We start from the raw sequence: 17,182 nt of genomic DNA, 5'->3' as shown, positions 1-17,182 counted from the left end.
AACGCGGATGCCGAAGTCATTTGCCACAACAACCCCACCTCGTCAATCTGCCGTGCTCCGAGTGGTCCGGAACAGTGACATCTATCTACAAAGCCAGGATATAATACGCTGCTAAGCCAGCCATCAATACTTACTTATCACTATCAGACGTATCCAATTATACAATGGAATTCGAAAAAGTCCAAGTTATTATCTGCGGCGGTGGTTCAGCTGGTCTCACGGCAGCCGTCCTTCTAGCCCGTTTCGGAATCTCTTTCAAGATCCTCGAAAAACGACCTGGACCACTCGAGATTGGTCAAGCAGACGGCGTTCAGTGTCGCACTGTTGAGATCTTTGAGAATTTGGGCATCTCTGCGCCGTTATTAGAAGAAGCATATCATGTGAGAGAAGTGGCTTTCTGGTCACCAAGCGATGCAGATGGTACATTGAAGAGGAAGGATCTCGCTTACGATACTGAAGAGGGGTTGAGTCATCAGCCGCATGTTATTCTCAATCAAGCAAGGATCAATGATTTGATACTGAAAGAGATAATTCGTCTGAGAGGAGATGGGTCAAGTGGAGTCTTGTACGATTCACAAGTCGACAGTGTGAATATTGTGGTTGATGACGAGTATCCTGTTGAGGTTATCGCTGTCCACAATGGAGAACAACATCTGTTCCAAGCCAAATACGCTATTGTAGGTCATCATAAACCCAAACATATTCTTACGGTACTGACGTAAACAGGGCTGCGATGGCGCTCATAGTATAGTCCGCAAATCTCTTGGCTTCAAAATGGTCGGTGATTCAAGCGACTCGGTCTGGGGAGTCATGGACATCTACCCAATCACCAATTTTCCCGACATTCGCAAAAAGGCCATGCTCATCAGTAAAAACGATGGAAATCTCATGATCATCCCTCGAGAAGGTGACGAACTTGTCCGGTTTTACATCGAACTGCCTGGAACGACAGCTCGAGACGTGACAGAGCAGAGTCTGATTGACAAGGTCAAAAGAATATTCGCACCTTACGACATAGATGTCGCCCATACAGCGTGGTGGTCAGCATACGTAATTGGTCAACGTCTCGCTGATCATTTTACCCAGGACTACCGGATCTTCCTAACAGGCGACGCATGCCATACCCACTCACCCAAGGCTGGTCAGGGTATGAATGTCAGTTTACAAGATGGCTTCAACATTGGATGGAAAATGGCCCATGTCCTTACCGGTCGAGCACCACCTTCGGTACTGGAGACATACGTGCTTGAAAGACATCAGACAGCAGAGAAGCTCATTGAGTTCGACCGCTCCTTCAGCAAACTGTTTTCTTCGGACTACAGAAAGCAGAATGGCATTACGGCTAAAGACTTCCGAGACAAGTTTGTTGAAGCTGGACGTTATACTGCTGGCATGGCTACGAAGTACGAGCCGTCAATACTCACATGCATAGACAAGAGTGACCAGAGCATTGCGTCAGGCTTGACGGTAGGCATGAGGTTCCCAAGTGCACCGGTAGTGAGACTTTCCGATGCGAAGCCTTTACAACTAAACAGTGTCCTCGCTGCGGATGGACGATGGCATATCCTGACGTTTTGCTCTGGAGATGCCACCAAGACTCTGTTACCTCAGGTAAGTTTTGCCGTGCAGTCTTGAGAGACATGTGGCTAATTATCTTAGGTCGCCTCTGAACTCGAGCATCTCATCAAGAAGTTCTCTCCTGCTGGAGAGGCTTCTGATACGGTCTTCAACAATACCTTGGTCATCAGGGCAGATCGAAAGACGATAGAGATTGATCAGCTACCAGAAGTATTCTTTCCCAAGTCAGGTCCATTTTCCCTACGAAGTACGTCACTTTCCCATTTGACATTAATCAAATCATTTGCTAACGAAAGCAGACGTTCATAGGGTCTTTGTGGATGACACAAGCCCGTACATGATGGGTTGTGGGCAAGCCTTTTTTAAGTATGGCATCGAACCCGAGCAAGGTGCCATTGCCGTCGTCAGACCTGACTTGTGTGAGTTTCTTGTTCGCTCACCTCCAACTTATCACTCTCATACTAACAGTACTGCAGATGTTTCTCGTATTCTCACTCTAACAAATGCAAATGAGCTCTCCTCATTCTTCGAAGGATGTCTCAACATGGTAGAATAGCTCAGGTCATGACTCAATTGGGATTACAAGTTATATCTATTCTAACTCGTGTACTCATACAATAAAAGTGAAGTCAGTCTTCCCTTATCCAAAGACCTCGATCATAAAGTGATACTCCAACTTACTTCCATCCTGCCACCCACGCAGCGTAAGCTCCCGGCACTTGTCCGCCAGAATCTCGCCCACAACAGGGGCGCCACAGTAAAACACTCCAACCTTTAGCTCATCATCCTCTTGATAATTCTCGTCCTCCTTGTCCCTAGTTCTTGTCCTCTTGTTCGCTCGGAACTTGAGCATCTCTTCATAATGCTCATCGAGAATAAGATCAAAGTCCGGTCGGCCAAAGTGAGTTGGGTTGAGAAGACCTGTGAGCGGCGACGTAGGATGTTCATCTGTACGGTGCATCTCCAAAAGCCAGCGGTATACGTGAGTTGATATCTTCTTCTGCTTGGCTGTCACATGGGTGTTGATGCGAATGTCGAGATGGGGTTTGTCTTCATGCTCACGATGCCAGTCTTGACTCATGGACACATCGTTGAGAAGGTCAGACAACCAAAGAAGATAGTTCCGATCACGGACGGTCCAGTGAAAGTCCACACGTCGGTAGTCTTCGGCAAAGGTGCCCGCTCTATCGGTTTGGGGTTGCTTCTCTTTGTTGATGAGATCAGGGCCGATGCTTCCTTGTCGGGTGGGTGTCTCAGGGACGTTGTCGCTGTTGGTCGCTTCCTCGCTGCTGCTCGAGTCTGACCTACGAGCAGTTGGTGGAGTGGCAGTTGTTTCAGAATCGTGACGGTGATGATCGACTTCGTGGTTTGGGCCGCCGTGGTCGAGATCGTCGTTGTATTGCAAGTCGGCAAGGATACCAGAGAAGGGCGTGACGCCAATGCCAGAACCAATGATGATGGAATGGTTAAAGTCGTAGAAGCGTTGAGCAGGTGCACCGAAAGGACCATTGATACCAACCTCGATCTCTGACTCTCCCGACTCACCTCCAAGCTCACGAAGTTTCGCAGTCCAGTTGCCGTCGGTCTTGATATGCAGCATCATCTTGTTGCCTCGACAGAATGAGACGGTAAAAGGATGCCATTGGAAGAAGCTGATCTTGGGAACTTGCAAAAAGATGTACTGGCCAGCCTTGTACTTCCAGAGACGTTCACTGGGGATAATTGCAGTGATCTCGACAGTCTCCTTGTCCAATACCTTCATGGTCGCTTTGATGCGGTGAAATCCGAGACCAACACGGACAGCACGCTCTACAAGCACCAAAAGCGTCGGGAAGGCGAGAAAGTAACCGAACATAGGCCATTGGAGTAAAGCTGCTGTACCATGGGCCATCATGAGGCCAATGATGGGAAACATGAGCAGGTGGCCAAGCTGAAAGACCTCATAGTTCCACCTCCTCACTTGTGGGATACTGAGCAAACAGAGGATCCAAAAGAGGCCAAGAGCAGTGATACCAGTGAAGCCGGGTAGGGATCGGACATAGTCGATGTAAGGTCGAGGCACCATATCAGGGCCAAGTGCCTCTGCAACTGCATCCTCATTCGCGGGGTCACTGCCATGAACGAAAGATCCAGTCAAGTGCCCGATAGCATGCAGTGTCGCAAGTAGAATAGCGACACAGGATATCCTGATGTGGAACTCCTGCGAGAGATCCCAATTGAAGAATCGCGAAATATGGTACGACCTGCGCAGCCATGTGGAAAAGTATCGTGACATACTGAGGATCAGGAAGAAGAAGGTTGGATACAAAGCTCCGGCACAGGTCTTTGCCATGACAACACCCCAGCCAAAGGCAGCGCGGTACCCAGGTGTGGTCTGGTACTTGACCAGTTGCCATATTCCAAAGGCTAACTGCATACTGATGACAACACCAAGAAAGACAATCTCAGGTCCGTGGACAGCCCAGTACGAACGAATTCGTCTCCAACCTGGTAGTTTCTTGATGTAGCTCTTATCTTCCTCCTCTTCTTTTTTGGCCTGCTTGAGTGAAGGAATCTTCCACTCCTTGACCATCTTGGCAAACTCGTCTCTTGGGATGCGATCCACGCCTGAATCACCCATCATCCTTCGCAAGAAGGCATGGCGTGTGCTGTCATCGTCGCTGTGGTCTTCACTGATGACATTGTGGGCGCTCGGCTTGGGGACCAGATTGGCATGTTCTTGGTCGAGTTTGCGCTCAACTTCTTCGTAGTTTATGTGTCCGTCGTTATCGTGATCGAGATCGTCAAGAAATTCTTCAATCTCTTTGTCGGTGAGAAATTCAACGTTTTCGGAGGAGCGGACAGGGTGATCTGCAGCAACGGATTTGCGATGGCGATGGGCTGCAGCCATTGCAGAGCTCAAGAGTCAACGTTGGAATATGGTCTTGGAGAGACAATGGAATGGAAGCGAAAAAGGACTACACTTCCTAGTAGAAGGGGGAACGGGGAATTAACATAGTCTCAACACCGTGATCAAAGAAATGCCCAGAAATTGTCATACGTCAGCATCTTTCGACGCCAAGAATACCAAGCGTTTTGAACAACTCAACACTAAACATAACCTTAAATTCATTTTCTATCGATTCTGCAGTGGCTACGTAGCTAAGCAGAAGCCAAGCCTTTGCGTGCCCTGATTTTCATGCTCATGGATGACGGCGCCCAGTAAAGAGGCTTAATTACCGGTTATCTTTTGAACCAATGGGAGAAGTTGTAAATGCGCCTAGACTCTTGGGTAGACTTCTGGGCATGACTTGGCGAGACTTGGCTGGTTTTGGTTATCGGCGAAATATAATTGGACAAGATTGTTCTGGAGGTTAATCTTGAAAACGCCATTTTGACGGAAAGTATCATCCTGATTCTAGAAAAAAGATCAGGAGTCGAAGTTCTGAGAATTTGGGCAGCTAAGGCACTCTCATAATGTCTTGGAGATGGATGGGATGGGTTGGTTGAGTAAATGACGTCGATGAGAATAAGATAACGATAAGAAATAAGAGATAAGAGTCAGTATGATAAGATATGATAAGAATATATCGTCCGATAAGCCTCAATGTCTTATCCACCACAGGGTAACTCAAAGATTTAAAGAACACACAACGAAATATCTTATTCTCAGCTCAACTTAGGTTGGATAGAGTATAATCAATGTTTAAAGATATAAATGACACTTACACATAATGATAGACTCTACTAACTATGGGCACAGGTGAATTCAAACTAGACAATTATATGTCGTAATAATGCCTCACATCCTTGTTCTGATCGAATATATCAACGATCGTCAGATCATCTCCAAGATCCCCTCACTAGGATTACAAATAAGGGAAACTATTCCCTATTAGGCGAACACTTTATTCATCCGTCTTACTGATGCCTCTCGTATGGGCTCTCGTGTGGTCACAGAGACGGAAATTCCGGACCGATCCAACAGCTAATCAGCTTCAGACTTATCCTGGTGATGACAAACCACCTGCATGTCTACTCGGCTAATTGTCTATAAGAACGAAAAGGATGCATCTTGATCAAAATATGTTGTACTTATAAGAGATGAACGACTGCAGTCCTTGTGGTCCATCAACTCATCTTCTCACGAACCTTGCATAGCTCTTTTTAACTTGATCTACTTGCACAACAGCCATCATGGTTTCAAACTTGCAAACAAAGACCTTAACTACTACAGATGGACGGAAGTACACTTACGATACCGTCCCAGCACAGGAAGACAAAGCCACCGTCCTCCTCATCCACGGCTACCCCGCCACCTGCCATGATTGGAAGTACCAAGTCGAGGATCTGTCTGCAGCAGGCTATGGCGTCATTGTACCCGACTGTCTAGGATACGGAGACAGCGACAAACCAACAGAGGTCGAAGCCTATAAACTGAAGGGAATTAGCAATCACATAACAGAAATTCTCGACAAAGAAGGGTTGAAGAAGGTCATCGGTGTTGGTCACGATTGGGGAGCCGGGGTCCTGTCGCGAGTAGCTGTCTGGCACCCTGATCGACTCGAGAAGATTGTATTTATGTCGACCGGATACAACAAACCCGGGGTCTTTATGGATGTCGATGCTATCAATGCGAATGGCCTCAAAGCAACTGGAAAGATGCCGTTTGGTTACTGGTACTTCTTCAACTCGCTCGATGCACCAAGTCTAGCCGCATCTCATGTAAGCACAGTATCTAATGAACAGCCTCTTCTTTACTAACAGCCGATAGCTTGAGTCGTTCTTCAGTCTCGTGTTCCCTACCGAAAATCACAAGTGGATCGACAATCTCGGTGCTTTGGGATCAGCTCGAGCCTGGCTCAACAACAACACTACAACCCCACTACCCAGCTACATGACTGAGGAAGACAGGGCGGCATGGCTCGAAGCGTTCAGCAAGCCAAACGCCACAGTGGGATCGATGAACTACTACAAGGCTCTCCTCCGCGGTGTCAATGCAGAGGATGAGGCTATTTTGACCGATGAAGATCGCACTCTACGAGTTCCCGTGCTCACTATTGGTGGTGAGCAGGATGGTATTGCGAGACCTGAGTATCAACAGATCAACACAGAGCCATTTTCTGCCGCTGGGTACACTAACAAGACAGTGAATGCAGGTCATTGGATGATGTACGAGGATCGGGAGGGCGTGAAGAATGCTTTGCTTGAGTTTATCAAGGAGTAAGGGGAAAGTTGGTATTGTATATCTTGGGTACCTTGAGATGTTCAGTATTGGCTTTGCAATTAGGTCAGCTGGATGCCTCGGTTGATACACTCATGAACCATTCCTTATCAGCTATTATTTGAAGGTTTTCGAGGCGTAAGTCCCGAGGTATACATATAAAATTAAATTCCTTGTCAGCTATCTACATGTTGCATATATTTATAGTAAAGACGATGAGATCTGCGATTGGCAATTGAAGGGTATTACTGTCTCTGCTCATCTCAATCGCGCCAGTGAACCAACAAGAGGCCCAACTGTGATACTTGCTTCACGGCAATTGTACATATTATATGTTACAGCCCTGTTGCCGGCGGCTGTGACGGAAATGATTACCGGCATGAGTTGAACGAGCTAATCCGGGGGTCGATCCACAAGAACGTAACGACAACAAAAGGACGGTCAGGTCTTGGGATGAACAATAGAACGTTTGGGTCTGAAACGAACTAAGGTCTAATGCTGTCCACATTGAGCTGTCAGCCCTGTCTATGGTTACTTGTCTAGTTGCCAAACCGTTAGACAAGTTGACAGTCTACGTATGTAGTCTTGACAGAGCTACACACGTATGCGGATTCTAATCTCATCCATAGAATGAAGATCTCAATCTATTCCGGAGTCGGCGATCTACTGAATCCACAGTAGCGGAGCTATGAAGTCACCCAAACACGCTAATTCTCGTATTAATGATTGAGATCCCCAATTTTGACAAACATGTTCTTCCCTGATTCGCTAGTCAGGGCTCCCCTGTCCTAGTCCCTTTTATGCGAGGCGGCCGGCACTTGTTGTCTCTTGACTAGGGAATGGGACGAAACAGAAGAATTCTTTCCTTCACCTCCAATTCACTTTGTTTCGAGACTCTCTGTCGCAGCCGTCTGTCACTTCCCTTATACGAGCCCCCCTGGCGATCGGAGGTTGTCTCCTCCTGTCAAACAATCGTTATCCACTCCTTCCACTCCTTTTTCTCGTATTTATCTCTGCTTTTTTTGGTAGCTTGAAGCGCCAAGCCAAACCACGCTTTCTTTATTTTGACAATGCTAGATCAAAACGGTTTCGCAGCTCCTTCGCCGTGGCCCTTGAAGGATGAGTTTCTAGGCGGCAAATCTGACGGCGGCACCGGCGACAGGAAGTCATGGCATCGTCTTGAGGATATGGCAACGCCATTTGCGGCGCAGTACGCGAGACTGAGCCAACCTTGGCTCCCCGGATTCTGGACGCGATTCCCGTATCGCGGGCTTGGCATGTGGTTGCTGGCTCTGATAGGAACCATGGCGGCTGTTCTGATATTGAGATACAGTGATGGTGTGCCTGTTACGGATTGGGATGAGCATATACAGCCAACCGTTTGGCTAGCGTTGACGTCGGCGTTGTCAGGTGCATTTCTTGCTTGTGCTTTTACAGAGGGCGCGGCTATATCGTATTGGAGGACTGCTGGTAAGCCAGTTACAGTAGGTACTCTAGTTGTCACTGAAGAACATTACTAACTAGTTCTAGTTACAACAACTGCAAGCTGTGTATGGTTCGTCGACAGGCATCATCCAGGCTGCTATTAATCTGTTTACCTGGAAGTCAAAGACTTTGGGCATAGGTAAGATAGCCATCATGGCCAGTCAATCCATTGATACTCACACAACTACAGCATCCATATTGATGACATTGTCCGTCATGCGTGGTCCACTCATGCAGCGAGCCTCTGCAACAGCAAACTTTTACGAGACACAGAAAGGAGCAATGAACTTTCACATTGCCCGAGAACTACCCATGGACTACGCCTGCATCATGACAGGGCGTACTCATTCCACATCACTACTAACCAAGAACTTTAGCGACATCGCCCACAGCTACAGTCGTCGAGATGATATGGTCGCTTTTGATACATCCTGCACCAACTGCACAACAACAATCGAAGGCTTCGGTTTTCAAGTTAATTGCAGCGAGTCGACACGGGAATACAACATATCCCTCGGATCAGGAACAGACTTAAAACAGGCTATGAACGGAGCAAGTTTCTTCCAGGTCAATGTTTCCGAGTTCACCGACTACTCCGTGTATCAAATGAAGGATGGGGCTTTTCTACAATTGGCGACACTTTACAAAGACGACAACAATTGTTACGGAAAAACAAAGGTCCAAACTTGTGATCTTCACGCCGGTATCACCAAGTTCCCCGTAAAAATAGACGGAGACAAGGTTGAGCTTTTGGGTAAATGGAAGGACGACAAGTTCATCGAGCGCAAGTATGTCGACTCTTCAACATACCACTTATGACAAGGCTAACCATGTACAGATACATGTTGCCTGCAGGACAGGTCGCAAGCGGCTCAGGTAATATCCTCGGCGGCTTCAGCACAATTGGTAGTGCTCTTTTCAGTGCTACAGCCTACATGAGCTTCACCGGCGCGACAGGCTACGACGTTAGATCGAGCGGATTACCAGCGACTCAGTACCTCACTATGGCTGGTGACGTACCCGGCTGCAACGATACCTGGGCGAATCCAATGGACGATATCATTGAACTCACCCGCAACCTTGGCTTCCGTGCGAGTCTCCAGTACGCCAGGTTCAACACGACCGACAAACAAAACGTCCAATACGACAGTGGCACGACGACACTTGTATACACAACAGACTATCACAAGATGTGGATAGCAGTCCTAGTCTCGCTCATCGGGATTTTTTCTGTGCTACCCACGTTTTGGGGATGGTGGGAGCTGGGAAGAGATGTCAGCCTGAACCCGCTTGAGATTGCGAATGCTTTTGGAACTGTGGGACAGGAATCGCATATTATGAGAAACGTGGATCCGAACCAAAACGTTGGAGGGATTGTGACCCAGGTTAATGATGTTGGACCTGTGAGATATGGCGCTTGGGAGATGAGTGATGGAGTTACGAGACTTGGGTTTGCAGGAGCTGACTTGGTTAGAAATCCGAACAAGGGAGAGCGATTTAATTATTAGTGTTAAGACTGTAAAAATAATTCTACTATTAATGATAATTAGTATATAGCTATATTAACGAAATATGTTGAACAAGATGTTGATGTTGCCGGATGAAGTATAATGCTAGGTCAAGACAAGTGTTCTACTTTGCAGTTTATATAACGTTCATAACACTTATTACGAAAGAAGTACATAAGGTATTCTACTGTCGTAAATAATAAATTCCAGCATCGAGTTTTATTATCTACATATATTGCTCGCATCCCAATCTGCGCCGCCAGTAAGTAGCCTGCCGTTCACTCATTGTCTGCCAAAGGCCCTCGCTCCGGATCTGAGTCTTTTGTTTCCCGTGAATCTTTTCTCCCGACAATGCGCCGCATACTTTGCATATAATTTCGATCAATTAGATTGTGTGTCTTTTTTCCAGGACTTTCTTTCGCCTCTGGATCTGGCTTCGGACGATTGGTCGACTTCTTGTCTGACTTCGATGAATCATTCTTGCCGGAGTAGTACACGTAGAGTGCCGCTAGTCCAAGAAGTGGTAAAGGAGCAGTGACTTGGAAAATACAGTCAATCTATAGTGTTTATCACAAAATGGTTCAGGACTTACAAATGACGATTAAAGCCCATGGCGGAGCACTCAGGAAGTCATCCACGTTCAAAGCAAATAAAGAGGTGAAGAATGAGAGGGGAACCTAAGAGGCTGTTAGTTTGATACTCGCTGTATTGTAGCTGAGAGATATAACGCACAAAGACAACAGTGAAAAGCGTGAAAACAAATAGGATTCGTCCTTGTTGTGCAGATTCTTCTGCCTGTAGATTTGCAATCTGACTGTCCTGGAGTGAAAGTGTTGTCTGAAGCTGTAAAAATAGAGTTAATCATCATGATGCTAAAAAAGGTCAAGGGCCAACTTACAGCTTCTTGAGCTTGACTAGCAGCTTGATCGAGTTCCAGTATGTCACTCAATACATATTGAGCATTGATATCGGGTCCCGAATTGCTACCAATGTGACAGTTGTGACAGGTCTGTCCAGTCTTGCCGCGGGTAAGTCCGGATTGAACTTTGTGTTGAGACTTTGCGATAGTCTTCAGGATGTTCAGCTCGTCCCTGATGTCTTTAATCTTGAATAAATACTCCGCTGCATCTGTTGTGCCTCTGTTCAAGAGGTCCAGTTGCTGTCTTGCTGTCATCCTCTTCTCATTTTTGTCGCGTGTGTGTCGCTTCGTAATGAAGGGTAGCCAATCGACAAAGCGTTGCCAAGCAATAGCCCAGTGGCCACTTTTCTGTCCTTCTTCACTTGACTGTCTATCACAGAAAGCACGGAATAGTTCTGATTCAACCCTGCCCTATTAATTGAATAAGCATGAAGCATATTATCAAGCGCAGTGTGTCGTACAATCTCATTAATGGCATCAGAGAAAATCTGACGGATGGATCGTTCTCGCTCCTCCTCCTCCTCTTCGGCATTATGTTGCTGTTGCTGTTGCTGTTGCTTATCAGCATCGGATTTGACCTGAGTTCGTCCTGTCACATCGTTCTTTCCAGGTGTAGAGGTACTATTCCTGTTCTGTTTAATACCAGAGCTTTGATCGGATTTCGTTCCGCTCTTGACCATAGGCTTCAAGTCCTTCAAATTATACTTCCTTTCATAAATGCTGATGCAATACTCTGCAATCAAGTCTCTCAAGTCGGCTGGAGATCTCGGCCCATGACGGTTATTTCCTTCTTTTTCTTTTTTACCGAGATGTTCCAAGATGTCTTTCACAAACCGAGTTTCCGAATCGCTTGAGGCGCAAGAGCTTGCGGTGATAAGCCAATCTTATTGGAAAAACGGTTAGTAGAGTAATTCCAGAGCGTTGGTGCATACCATACCTTCTCCAATAGTCCAAGCCCACAATTGGTTCACTCTCAGCAGCGTCCAGACTTCCTCATCTTTTACTCCCCTCTTGAACAACTCTTTTGTCACGACTTGCGTTTCATTGCGTGATATTCGCTGCTCTTTGGACTTAGACTTACCAGCCATGTTGAAGTGGTAGTAGTACTCGTCTAGTGTGGGAGAGGAATGAATAGGTTGCGATTCTTTCTCATAACAATTGAGTAGGAACTGACGCTGAAGACGCCTTGTCTCTGGGGTCTTACTCTGATCGGTGGCACCTGGATTGGCGTCATCGTGCTGCTCGGGGCCGCGTGGACTGTTGTTAACCTCCTGGCTGTCCTGCTGGCCAGGGTCACTCTCGTCCTCCTTGTGGTATGAGGAGAAAGATATATAGGGCATCTATGATTCACATTAGACATATAGAAAGAAGTCAGAAAGACGGAAACTCATGCATAAAGTGCGGAGCAATCAGATCGCTTGGATAAGGCATCGTTCGTTTTGAGTTCTTTACACTCTTCGCTATTGTGTTCGTGGCTTTCGGATTTGTTCTCGACATATTGAGGACGCATGAACCTCGATGAGGTCGATTTGTCTGGTATCTGGACCCATGTGGTGCGAAGAAAGGAAGCTAGCTCTTGAAACTTCTTATCAGAGTAATCCGATCTGGTTGATACCCTCTTCAGGATGTCCTTCAAAAAGAGGTTAGTTTGCCGTTGTTGTCAGTGCTGAAAAGAACGGTAGAAACTAAGGAATAAGTAAACTCACCTGCATCCATATCATCTGTGATTGGTTAGTTTCATGGAAGGCAGAGCAGGCAGTCTTTAAGTGACTTACATTAGTCGACGGGAGGTGTATCCACGTAAACTCCTCTTGTTCCTGGTCCTCGCTTGATTCATCAGACCCAGAATCAGAAGAGTTGCCAGGTGTTAACTCCTTCGTACACCTTTTCATGATATCTCGGACAGTGTCCAGTGACTCATTTCCATGAATAACATGATGAACCGTTCGGTACTTGGCGTATATGCCAACCTCATCGTTCTCTTGGCGCAGCTGGATGATGGCAGCGTGAAAAATTTTCATACTTGACTCGATCTCCCCTCCAGCTTCGGGTTTCAGAATATCGCGACTCTCCCGTATAGATGCTTTTCCAACACAAAAGAGATCGATTATGTCTTCCATGCCTTGGAAATAGTCATTTAGATGGTCTTCGAATCTGGTGTCGCCCTTTGTTGCTTTGATAACCTTCTTCTGTCCCGTGTTGACTTTTGACTGACGGTTGTGGCGTTCTTCAGCATTCTTCTCATCTTTCCCAGATCCTTCTCCCGCCTGTTGTTTGCCACTCTTAGGCCCTTGGCCTTTGCCATCGAATTTCGGGATTTGCTGCTGGTCTTTAAGTGTGTGCATCCACCTTTTCAATTCTCCTTTAACGTTTCGAGACACAACTGAATTATTTTCACTGATTGCCTTGACGTAATTCAAAAGGCACCCTGGTTGTTGATTATATATCGCCCATTTTCCCACATCATCCGGTTTCAATTTACCATCGCTCTTCTTTTTGCTTTCGCCTGATAGTTTGACAACTAGAAGATTGGCCCAACTATGCCTTTTTGGTTCCAGCACGAGCCAGGAAAGAAGGTCCGACAGCCTTGCCTTTTCCCCCTTGCAAGAATCGACCAGCGCTTGGGTAGTGAGTTGAAAGCCTATCAAAGGACTACCTTCAAAGAACAAGAAATCGAATGTGCCCTTGAGAAGATTGAGATCGGGACCAAGCTCGAGAAGATTAATGACGGAGGTTTGGACCTCTGAAAGAGACTCTCCTTCTTCGGATAAGCGGCTACAAAGGAACATGAGGGCTGTCAATCCAAGGTCATCTTGTTTATCGACGACATCCCTAACGTATGTGACATCGTCTTTTTCCATCTTTCCTTTCAAATGATGGACAATCTTGTTGAAAACCCCGAAGTATCCCTCTTTCGCTGCCGAGATCAATGGGGTCCAGCCATCAAAATCTCCAATGTCGAGTCTTGCATTGGCATCTAAGAAAATGCCAACGATGTCTTCATTTCCCCAATAAGCGGCTTTATTGACTGGTGTCCATCCCGATCCGCCTTCCTTCTCGTCAATGAATGAAGGCATGTAGTCGTACAGGCGTTTCACGGTTCCAGGTTGCAGTTTCGTGAACCAGCCACAAACCAAGTGGAGAGGGTATCGTCCGTCTTCGTTGGGCTGGGGTTTGTAAACATCCCCCGCTAAGAGAACTTCTACTACCCTGTCATGCCCTTCATAGCATGCTAGGTGTAGCGGTTGGTTATCTTCATGGTCTTGGGCATTGACGTCGGCACCTTCCTCGACGAGTTGCTTTACAATCTCACAGAATCCTTCCTTAGCAGCAACATGCAGCAAGGTCGTGTTACTACCTTGCCGAGTTGTATTGACCAGCGTTTTCAGAAATTTGTCATCATCTGCATTCGCGGCTTTGAGGTCTTTCAACTTGTCGCTGAAATCCTCGGATTCGATCGTATCGACGTCATTGTTTTCGAGGAAGTCGAACAGCTCCGCTGCCAAATCAACAATCTTGGATTCGCTTTCGACTGCTTCTTCGTTGTCTACTGCATCTTCGTTCTCGACTGCCTCTTCGTCCTCGACTGCTTCTTCGTTGTCATTCAGGGGCCCAGTGTCGTTCTGCGAAGACGGCGCCGAAACTGGGTCTGCTGTTTTGGCATGATCACTTGTTGGGTGGCTTGCACCAAGCGAAGATTCTGCGTGGCTCATACTTGGTATGGTGATGAGATAGCAGTCGAACAAAGTAAGGAAAACCCTGTGTATTCAATATCGGTGCAATATTTGTTGGATAAAGAAAGCTCAAGGAACAGCTTTCCAGAACCAAGATAATAGTTATCAATGCCAGGCAGGTACGATAAAATACCTTACCAACGTCCTCAAAGACTACGGCTTGCAGGTGCTGAACTGAGCAGAATCCAGTAAATACCAGGTCAAAAAGTCTTCCATTGGTAGCCTCATCCTCAAAACCTCCACTTTGTGTTGCCGAAAGACATTAATCCTTGTTGTGGCTCGGACAATGCAGGAGCTGAATGTCAGACATTTTCCTATTTCGATGGAATATTGCTTTTATGGCCCGCTTCATACCGCCCGCCATGCAGAGACTCGACCAACTAGTTTCGTCTTATTGGAGTAATTCCAGTCAGCAAATATTTCGCTCATTCATGCCAAGATATACCCTTGCCGACCGAACAAAAAGTCCAACCAACGAGATTGACGTATTCTCAAGCCTGATAAGTAACAAAAGATTTTGTTACATTTCTGCATCACGACAGAGCCATAATTTGAAGATGTCCGAGGCGTAAGTCCCGAAGTATACATTAAAAATCAACTCAATAGACAGAGCCATTAGGTACCGAGTTGAGCGGCTATTACAGCCCAATGCCTGTTGAAGGTAGCTTGGAGCCGGCTCTGAGTTTGTTGGACAGGGAGAGTAGTCAGAGGATCATTAAATGCATATCGAAGGTCAAGTATCGCAGATAAGAGATGATGTACATACACACATGATATAATCTGATGCCCTTCAAGCTCAACGGAGTTGACCCGAGCAAAGCGGCGACATGTCACGTGTGTATGTCATCTCAATTCGTATCGTACCTGGTATTGTTTCCGATTTTCAAACTCTGATACTGACTTTAGGTCGGTGCCTTGTGACTAAGACTAAACAATGGAAAATGTCCTCATAATTGGCCGCTAAAAGTATAAGGGATGAAATTAGTAGGTCAGGTTATGCGACTTCTCTTGGATTGTTTATTCTTGCACCCTAAGACTTAGGAGGCCAACCTTTCTGTTACCCAGCAGGGTGTCATATAACTGAGTCACCGTCAACTTTAAACGAGACAAAAAGCCTAAAGGGCCCGAAAGGAAAGTTTATCTGTAAATATAAGAAGGGTTAAACCAATTCAGTTTGTCCTCGAAATTTCGTGGGTACCATCCCTCCTTCAACGCCAAGACCCTTCTTGGTTCCTCGACGATGAACTCTTCCTACGCGCGCCCTGACAAGATGTCTTGGTCGCAAGGTGTCCTGCCTTGCACCAAAAAGGGTACCAGAATGTCCAAATCATCGACTACGATGCGAACTTTCTCCCTTTTCTCACAGCTACCGTACGACATCCGCCGCATGATATGGACAAAAGCCATGGAATACGAACGAATCATTAAGATACAACTTATGCCAGTGTTCGAACCAGGTCGCTGCAACATCAGCGTGCCGCAGCCATTGGGAATGCTCCAAGACCCGATGCATTCACTTCTCGCTGCTTGTTCCGATTCGCGACAGATAACAAGAGCATTCTATCGGGTTTGTCTACCGTGCTATTATAAAAGACTAGATGGTACCCAGAATCGAGGAGAATTGTACATATGTCCTGAAATGGACATCATTCATGTCGATGAATCACCTCCCGACCTACACATGATTTGCATGGACCATATCGCCGACCTTTGCAGATTGGTTTATTCCAGAGATGCTAACAAAAAGGGTCTTCTTAATCTCGCCCTACCAGTCAAATGTTTGTTGAGAAGGCCTAATCACAACGTCGACATACTTAAGGCCGCCCTGCCGCGTTTATCGCGCATAATTTTCGTCCAATCGAGTAAGAGTCGACCAAATAACCCCTCTCCCAGCGGGCAGACCAGGCGTTTACCACAAGTCCGTCGCTCTATTCCGACATGCGACAGTATAACGGCGTTCGATCGTCTGCCTACGGACTCCAGATATATACAGGACGAGCTCAAGGATATCCACATAGGTTATACCCTTAATTTTGTGGGACATATTTCATGGTGCAGCCATCTGAGACAATGTGGTGTTGAACCTAACGACCTTGACGTGGAGTGGCGCTTTCTTCTCGCTTTCACGACAGATACAACATTGGAAGTCACACATAAAGAGAATGTGCTCAGCTGGTTCGGCCCGGACCCGGACAATATTTGCAGCAAATGGGACGGCCAGGGAGATATACAGCGAAAGACACAATTGCCTTTGGTCGGCTTCTGGTTGTTTCCGTTGAGACCTGTGATGAGAAAGGCTGCCCGGCACCAAACTAGCATCAATATGACCGGTTACCTTCGCGAGTTGTATGCAGCTCACTTGGGTTGAAGAATGACATGAGAGGAAAGAAGTATGAAAATTAGACAGTATTTTTGAAGTACTAAAATCGAATATTTGGAGTCTGGAGTCTGGAGTTTGGAGTTTGAAGAAGAAAATGATGATGTATTTAGTAGTAGTGAGAATGACGCGAAACTATCAACCTCATCGGTGTCAACAATTAATGGAACGGGGGTTCCCATGTTGCGAAGACAGATTCTGTGTCCCAGTCCGGGAAAGTACTCAATACTTGTGAATGGCCCTAACTAAAGCGACACGCATAGTATAAGCGACTTGACACCAGCCAAGTCAGCTCTAAGCCGGAAGCATCCACTCTATGACGATCAACTCAAACTTGCAACTTCAATAAATCTATGAGTAGTCACATCGCAACACCAC

General features: G+C 46.5%; 6 protein-coding genes across 6 annotated transcripts; 4 read left to right on the top strand and 2 right to left on the bottom strand.

The window, feature by feature from the left end:
• Positions 1-164: 164 nt before the first annotated feature.
• FPOAC1_009974 (uncharacterized protein) lies at positions 165-2,134 on the top strand (the record flags this gene model as incomplete). The annotated part of the gene is made up of 5 exons (XM_044854381.1): positions 165-677; positions 727-1,611; positions 1,660-1,825; positions 1,878-1,997; positions 2,055-2,134. 5 exons carry the CDS (start codon positions 165-167, stop codon positions 2,132-2,134), a joined length of 1,764 nt encoding a protein of 587 aa, XP_044707051.1.
• Positions 2,135-2,218: 84 nt separating this feature from the next.
• FPOAC1_009973 (uncharacterized protein) lies at positions 2,219-4,468 on the bottom strand (the record flags this gene model as incomplete). Its single annotated transcript, XM_044854380.1, has 1 exon — positions 2,219-4,468. One exon carries the CDS (start codon positions 4,466-4,468, stop codon positions 2,219-2,221), a length of 2,250 nt encoding a protein of 749 aa, XP_044707050.1.
• Positions 4,469-5,754: 1,286 nt separating this feature from the next.
• On the top strand, positions 5,755-6,784 carry FPOAC1_009972 (uncharacterized protein; the record flags this gene model as incomplete). The annotated part of the gene is made up of 2 exons (XM_044854379.1): positions 5,755-6,282; positions 6,332-6,784. The coding sequence occupies 2 exons, from the start codon at positions 5,755-5,757 to the stop codon at positions 6,782-6,784; spliced, it is 981 nt and encodes a 326-aa protein (XP_044707049.1).
• A 1,067-nt stretch (positions 6,785-7,851) lies between these two features.
• Positions 7,852-9,780, top strand: FPOAC1_009971 (uncharacterized protein; the record flags this gene model as incomplete). Its single annotated transcript, XM_044854378.1, has 5 exons — positions 7,852-8,265; positions 8,312-8,405; positions 8,457-9,054; positions 9,105-9,735; positions 9,775-9,780. 5 exons carry the CDS (start codon positions 7,852-7,854, stop codon positions 9,778-9,780), a joined length of 1,743 nt encoding a protein of 580 aa, XP_044707048.1.
• A 272-nt stretch (positions 9,781-10,052) lies between these two features.
• Positions 10,053-14,406, bottom strand: FPOAC1_009970 (uncharacterized protein; the record flags this gene model as incomplete). Its single annotated transcript, XM_044854377.1, has 9 exons — positions 10,053-10,312; positions 10,367-10,451; positions 10,507-10,617; positions 10,673-11,104; positions 11,155-11,576; positions 11,631-12,033; positions 12,400-12,414; positions 12,469-13,022; positions 13,347-14,406. The coding sequence occupies 9 exons, from the start codon at positions 14,404-14,406 to the stop codon at positions 10,053-10,055; spliced, it is 3,342 nt and encodes a 1,113-aa protein (XP_044707047.1).
• Positions 14,407-15,697: 1,291 nt separating this feature from the next.
• On the top strand, positions 15,698-16,795 carry FPOAC1_009969 (uncharacterized protein; the record flags this gene model as incomplete). The annotated part of the gene is made up of 1 exon (XM_044854376.1): positions 15,698-16,795. One exon carries the CDS (start codon positions 15,698-15,700, stop codon positions 16,793-16,795), a length of 1,098 nt encoding a protein of 365 aa, XP_044707046.1.
• Between the last annotated feature and the right edge of the window lie 387 nt (positions 16,796-17,182).

This window comes from Fusarium poae, chromosome 3 (assembly GCF_019609905.1).
Source record: "Fusarium poae strain DAOMC 252244 chromosome 3, whole genome shotgun sequence".
Lineage (NCBI taxonomy): Eukaryota > Fungi > Ascomycota > Sordariomycetes > Hypocreales > Nectriaceae > Fusarium > Fusarium poae.
Note: the sequence above shows the minus strand (reverse complement) of the source record. Positions and strands in the feature narration are given on the sequence as shown.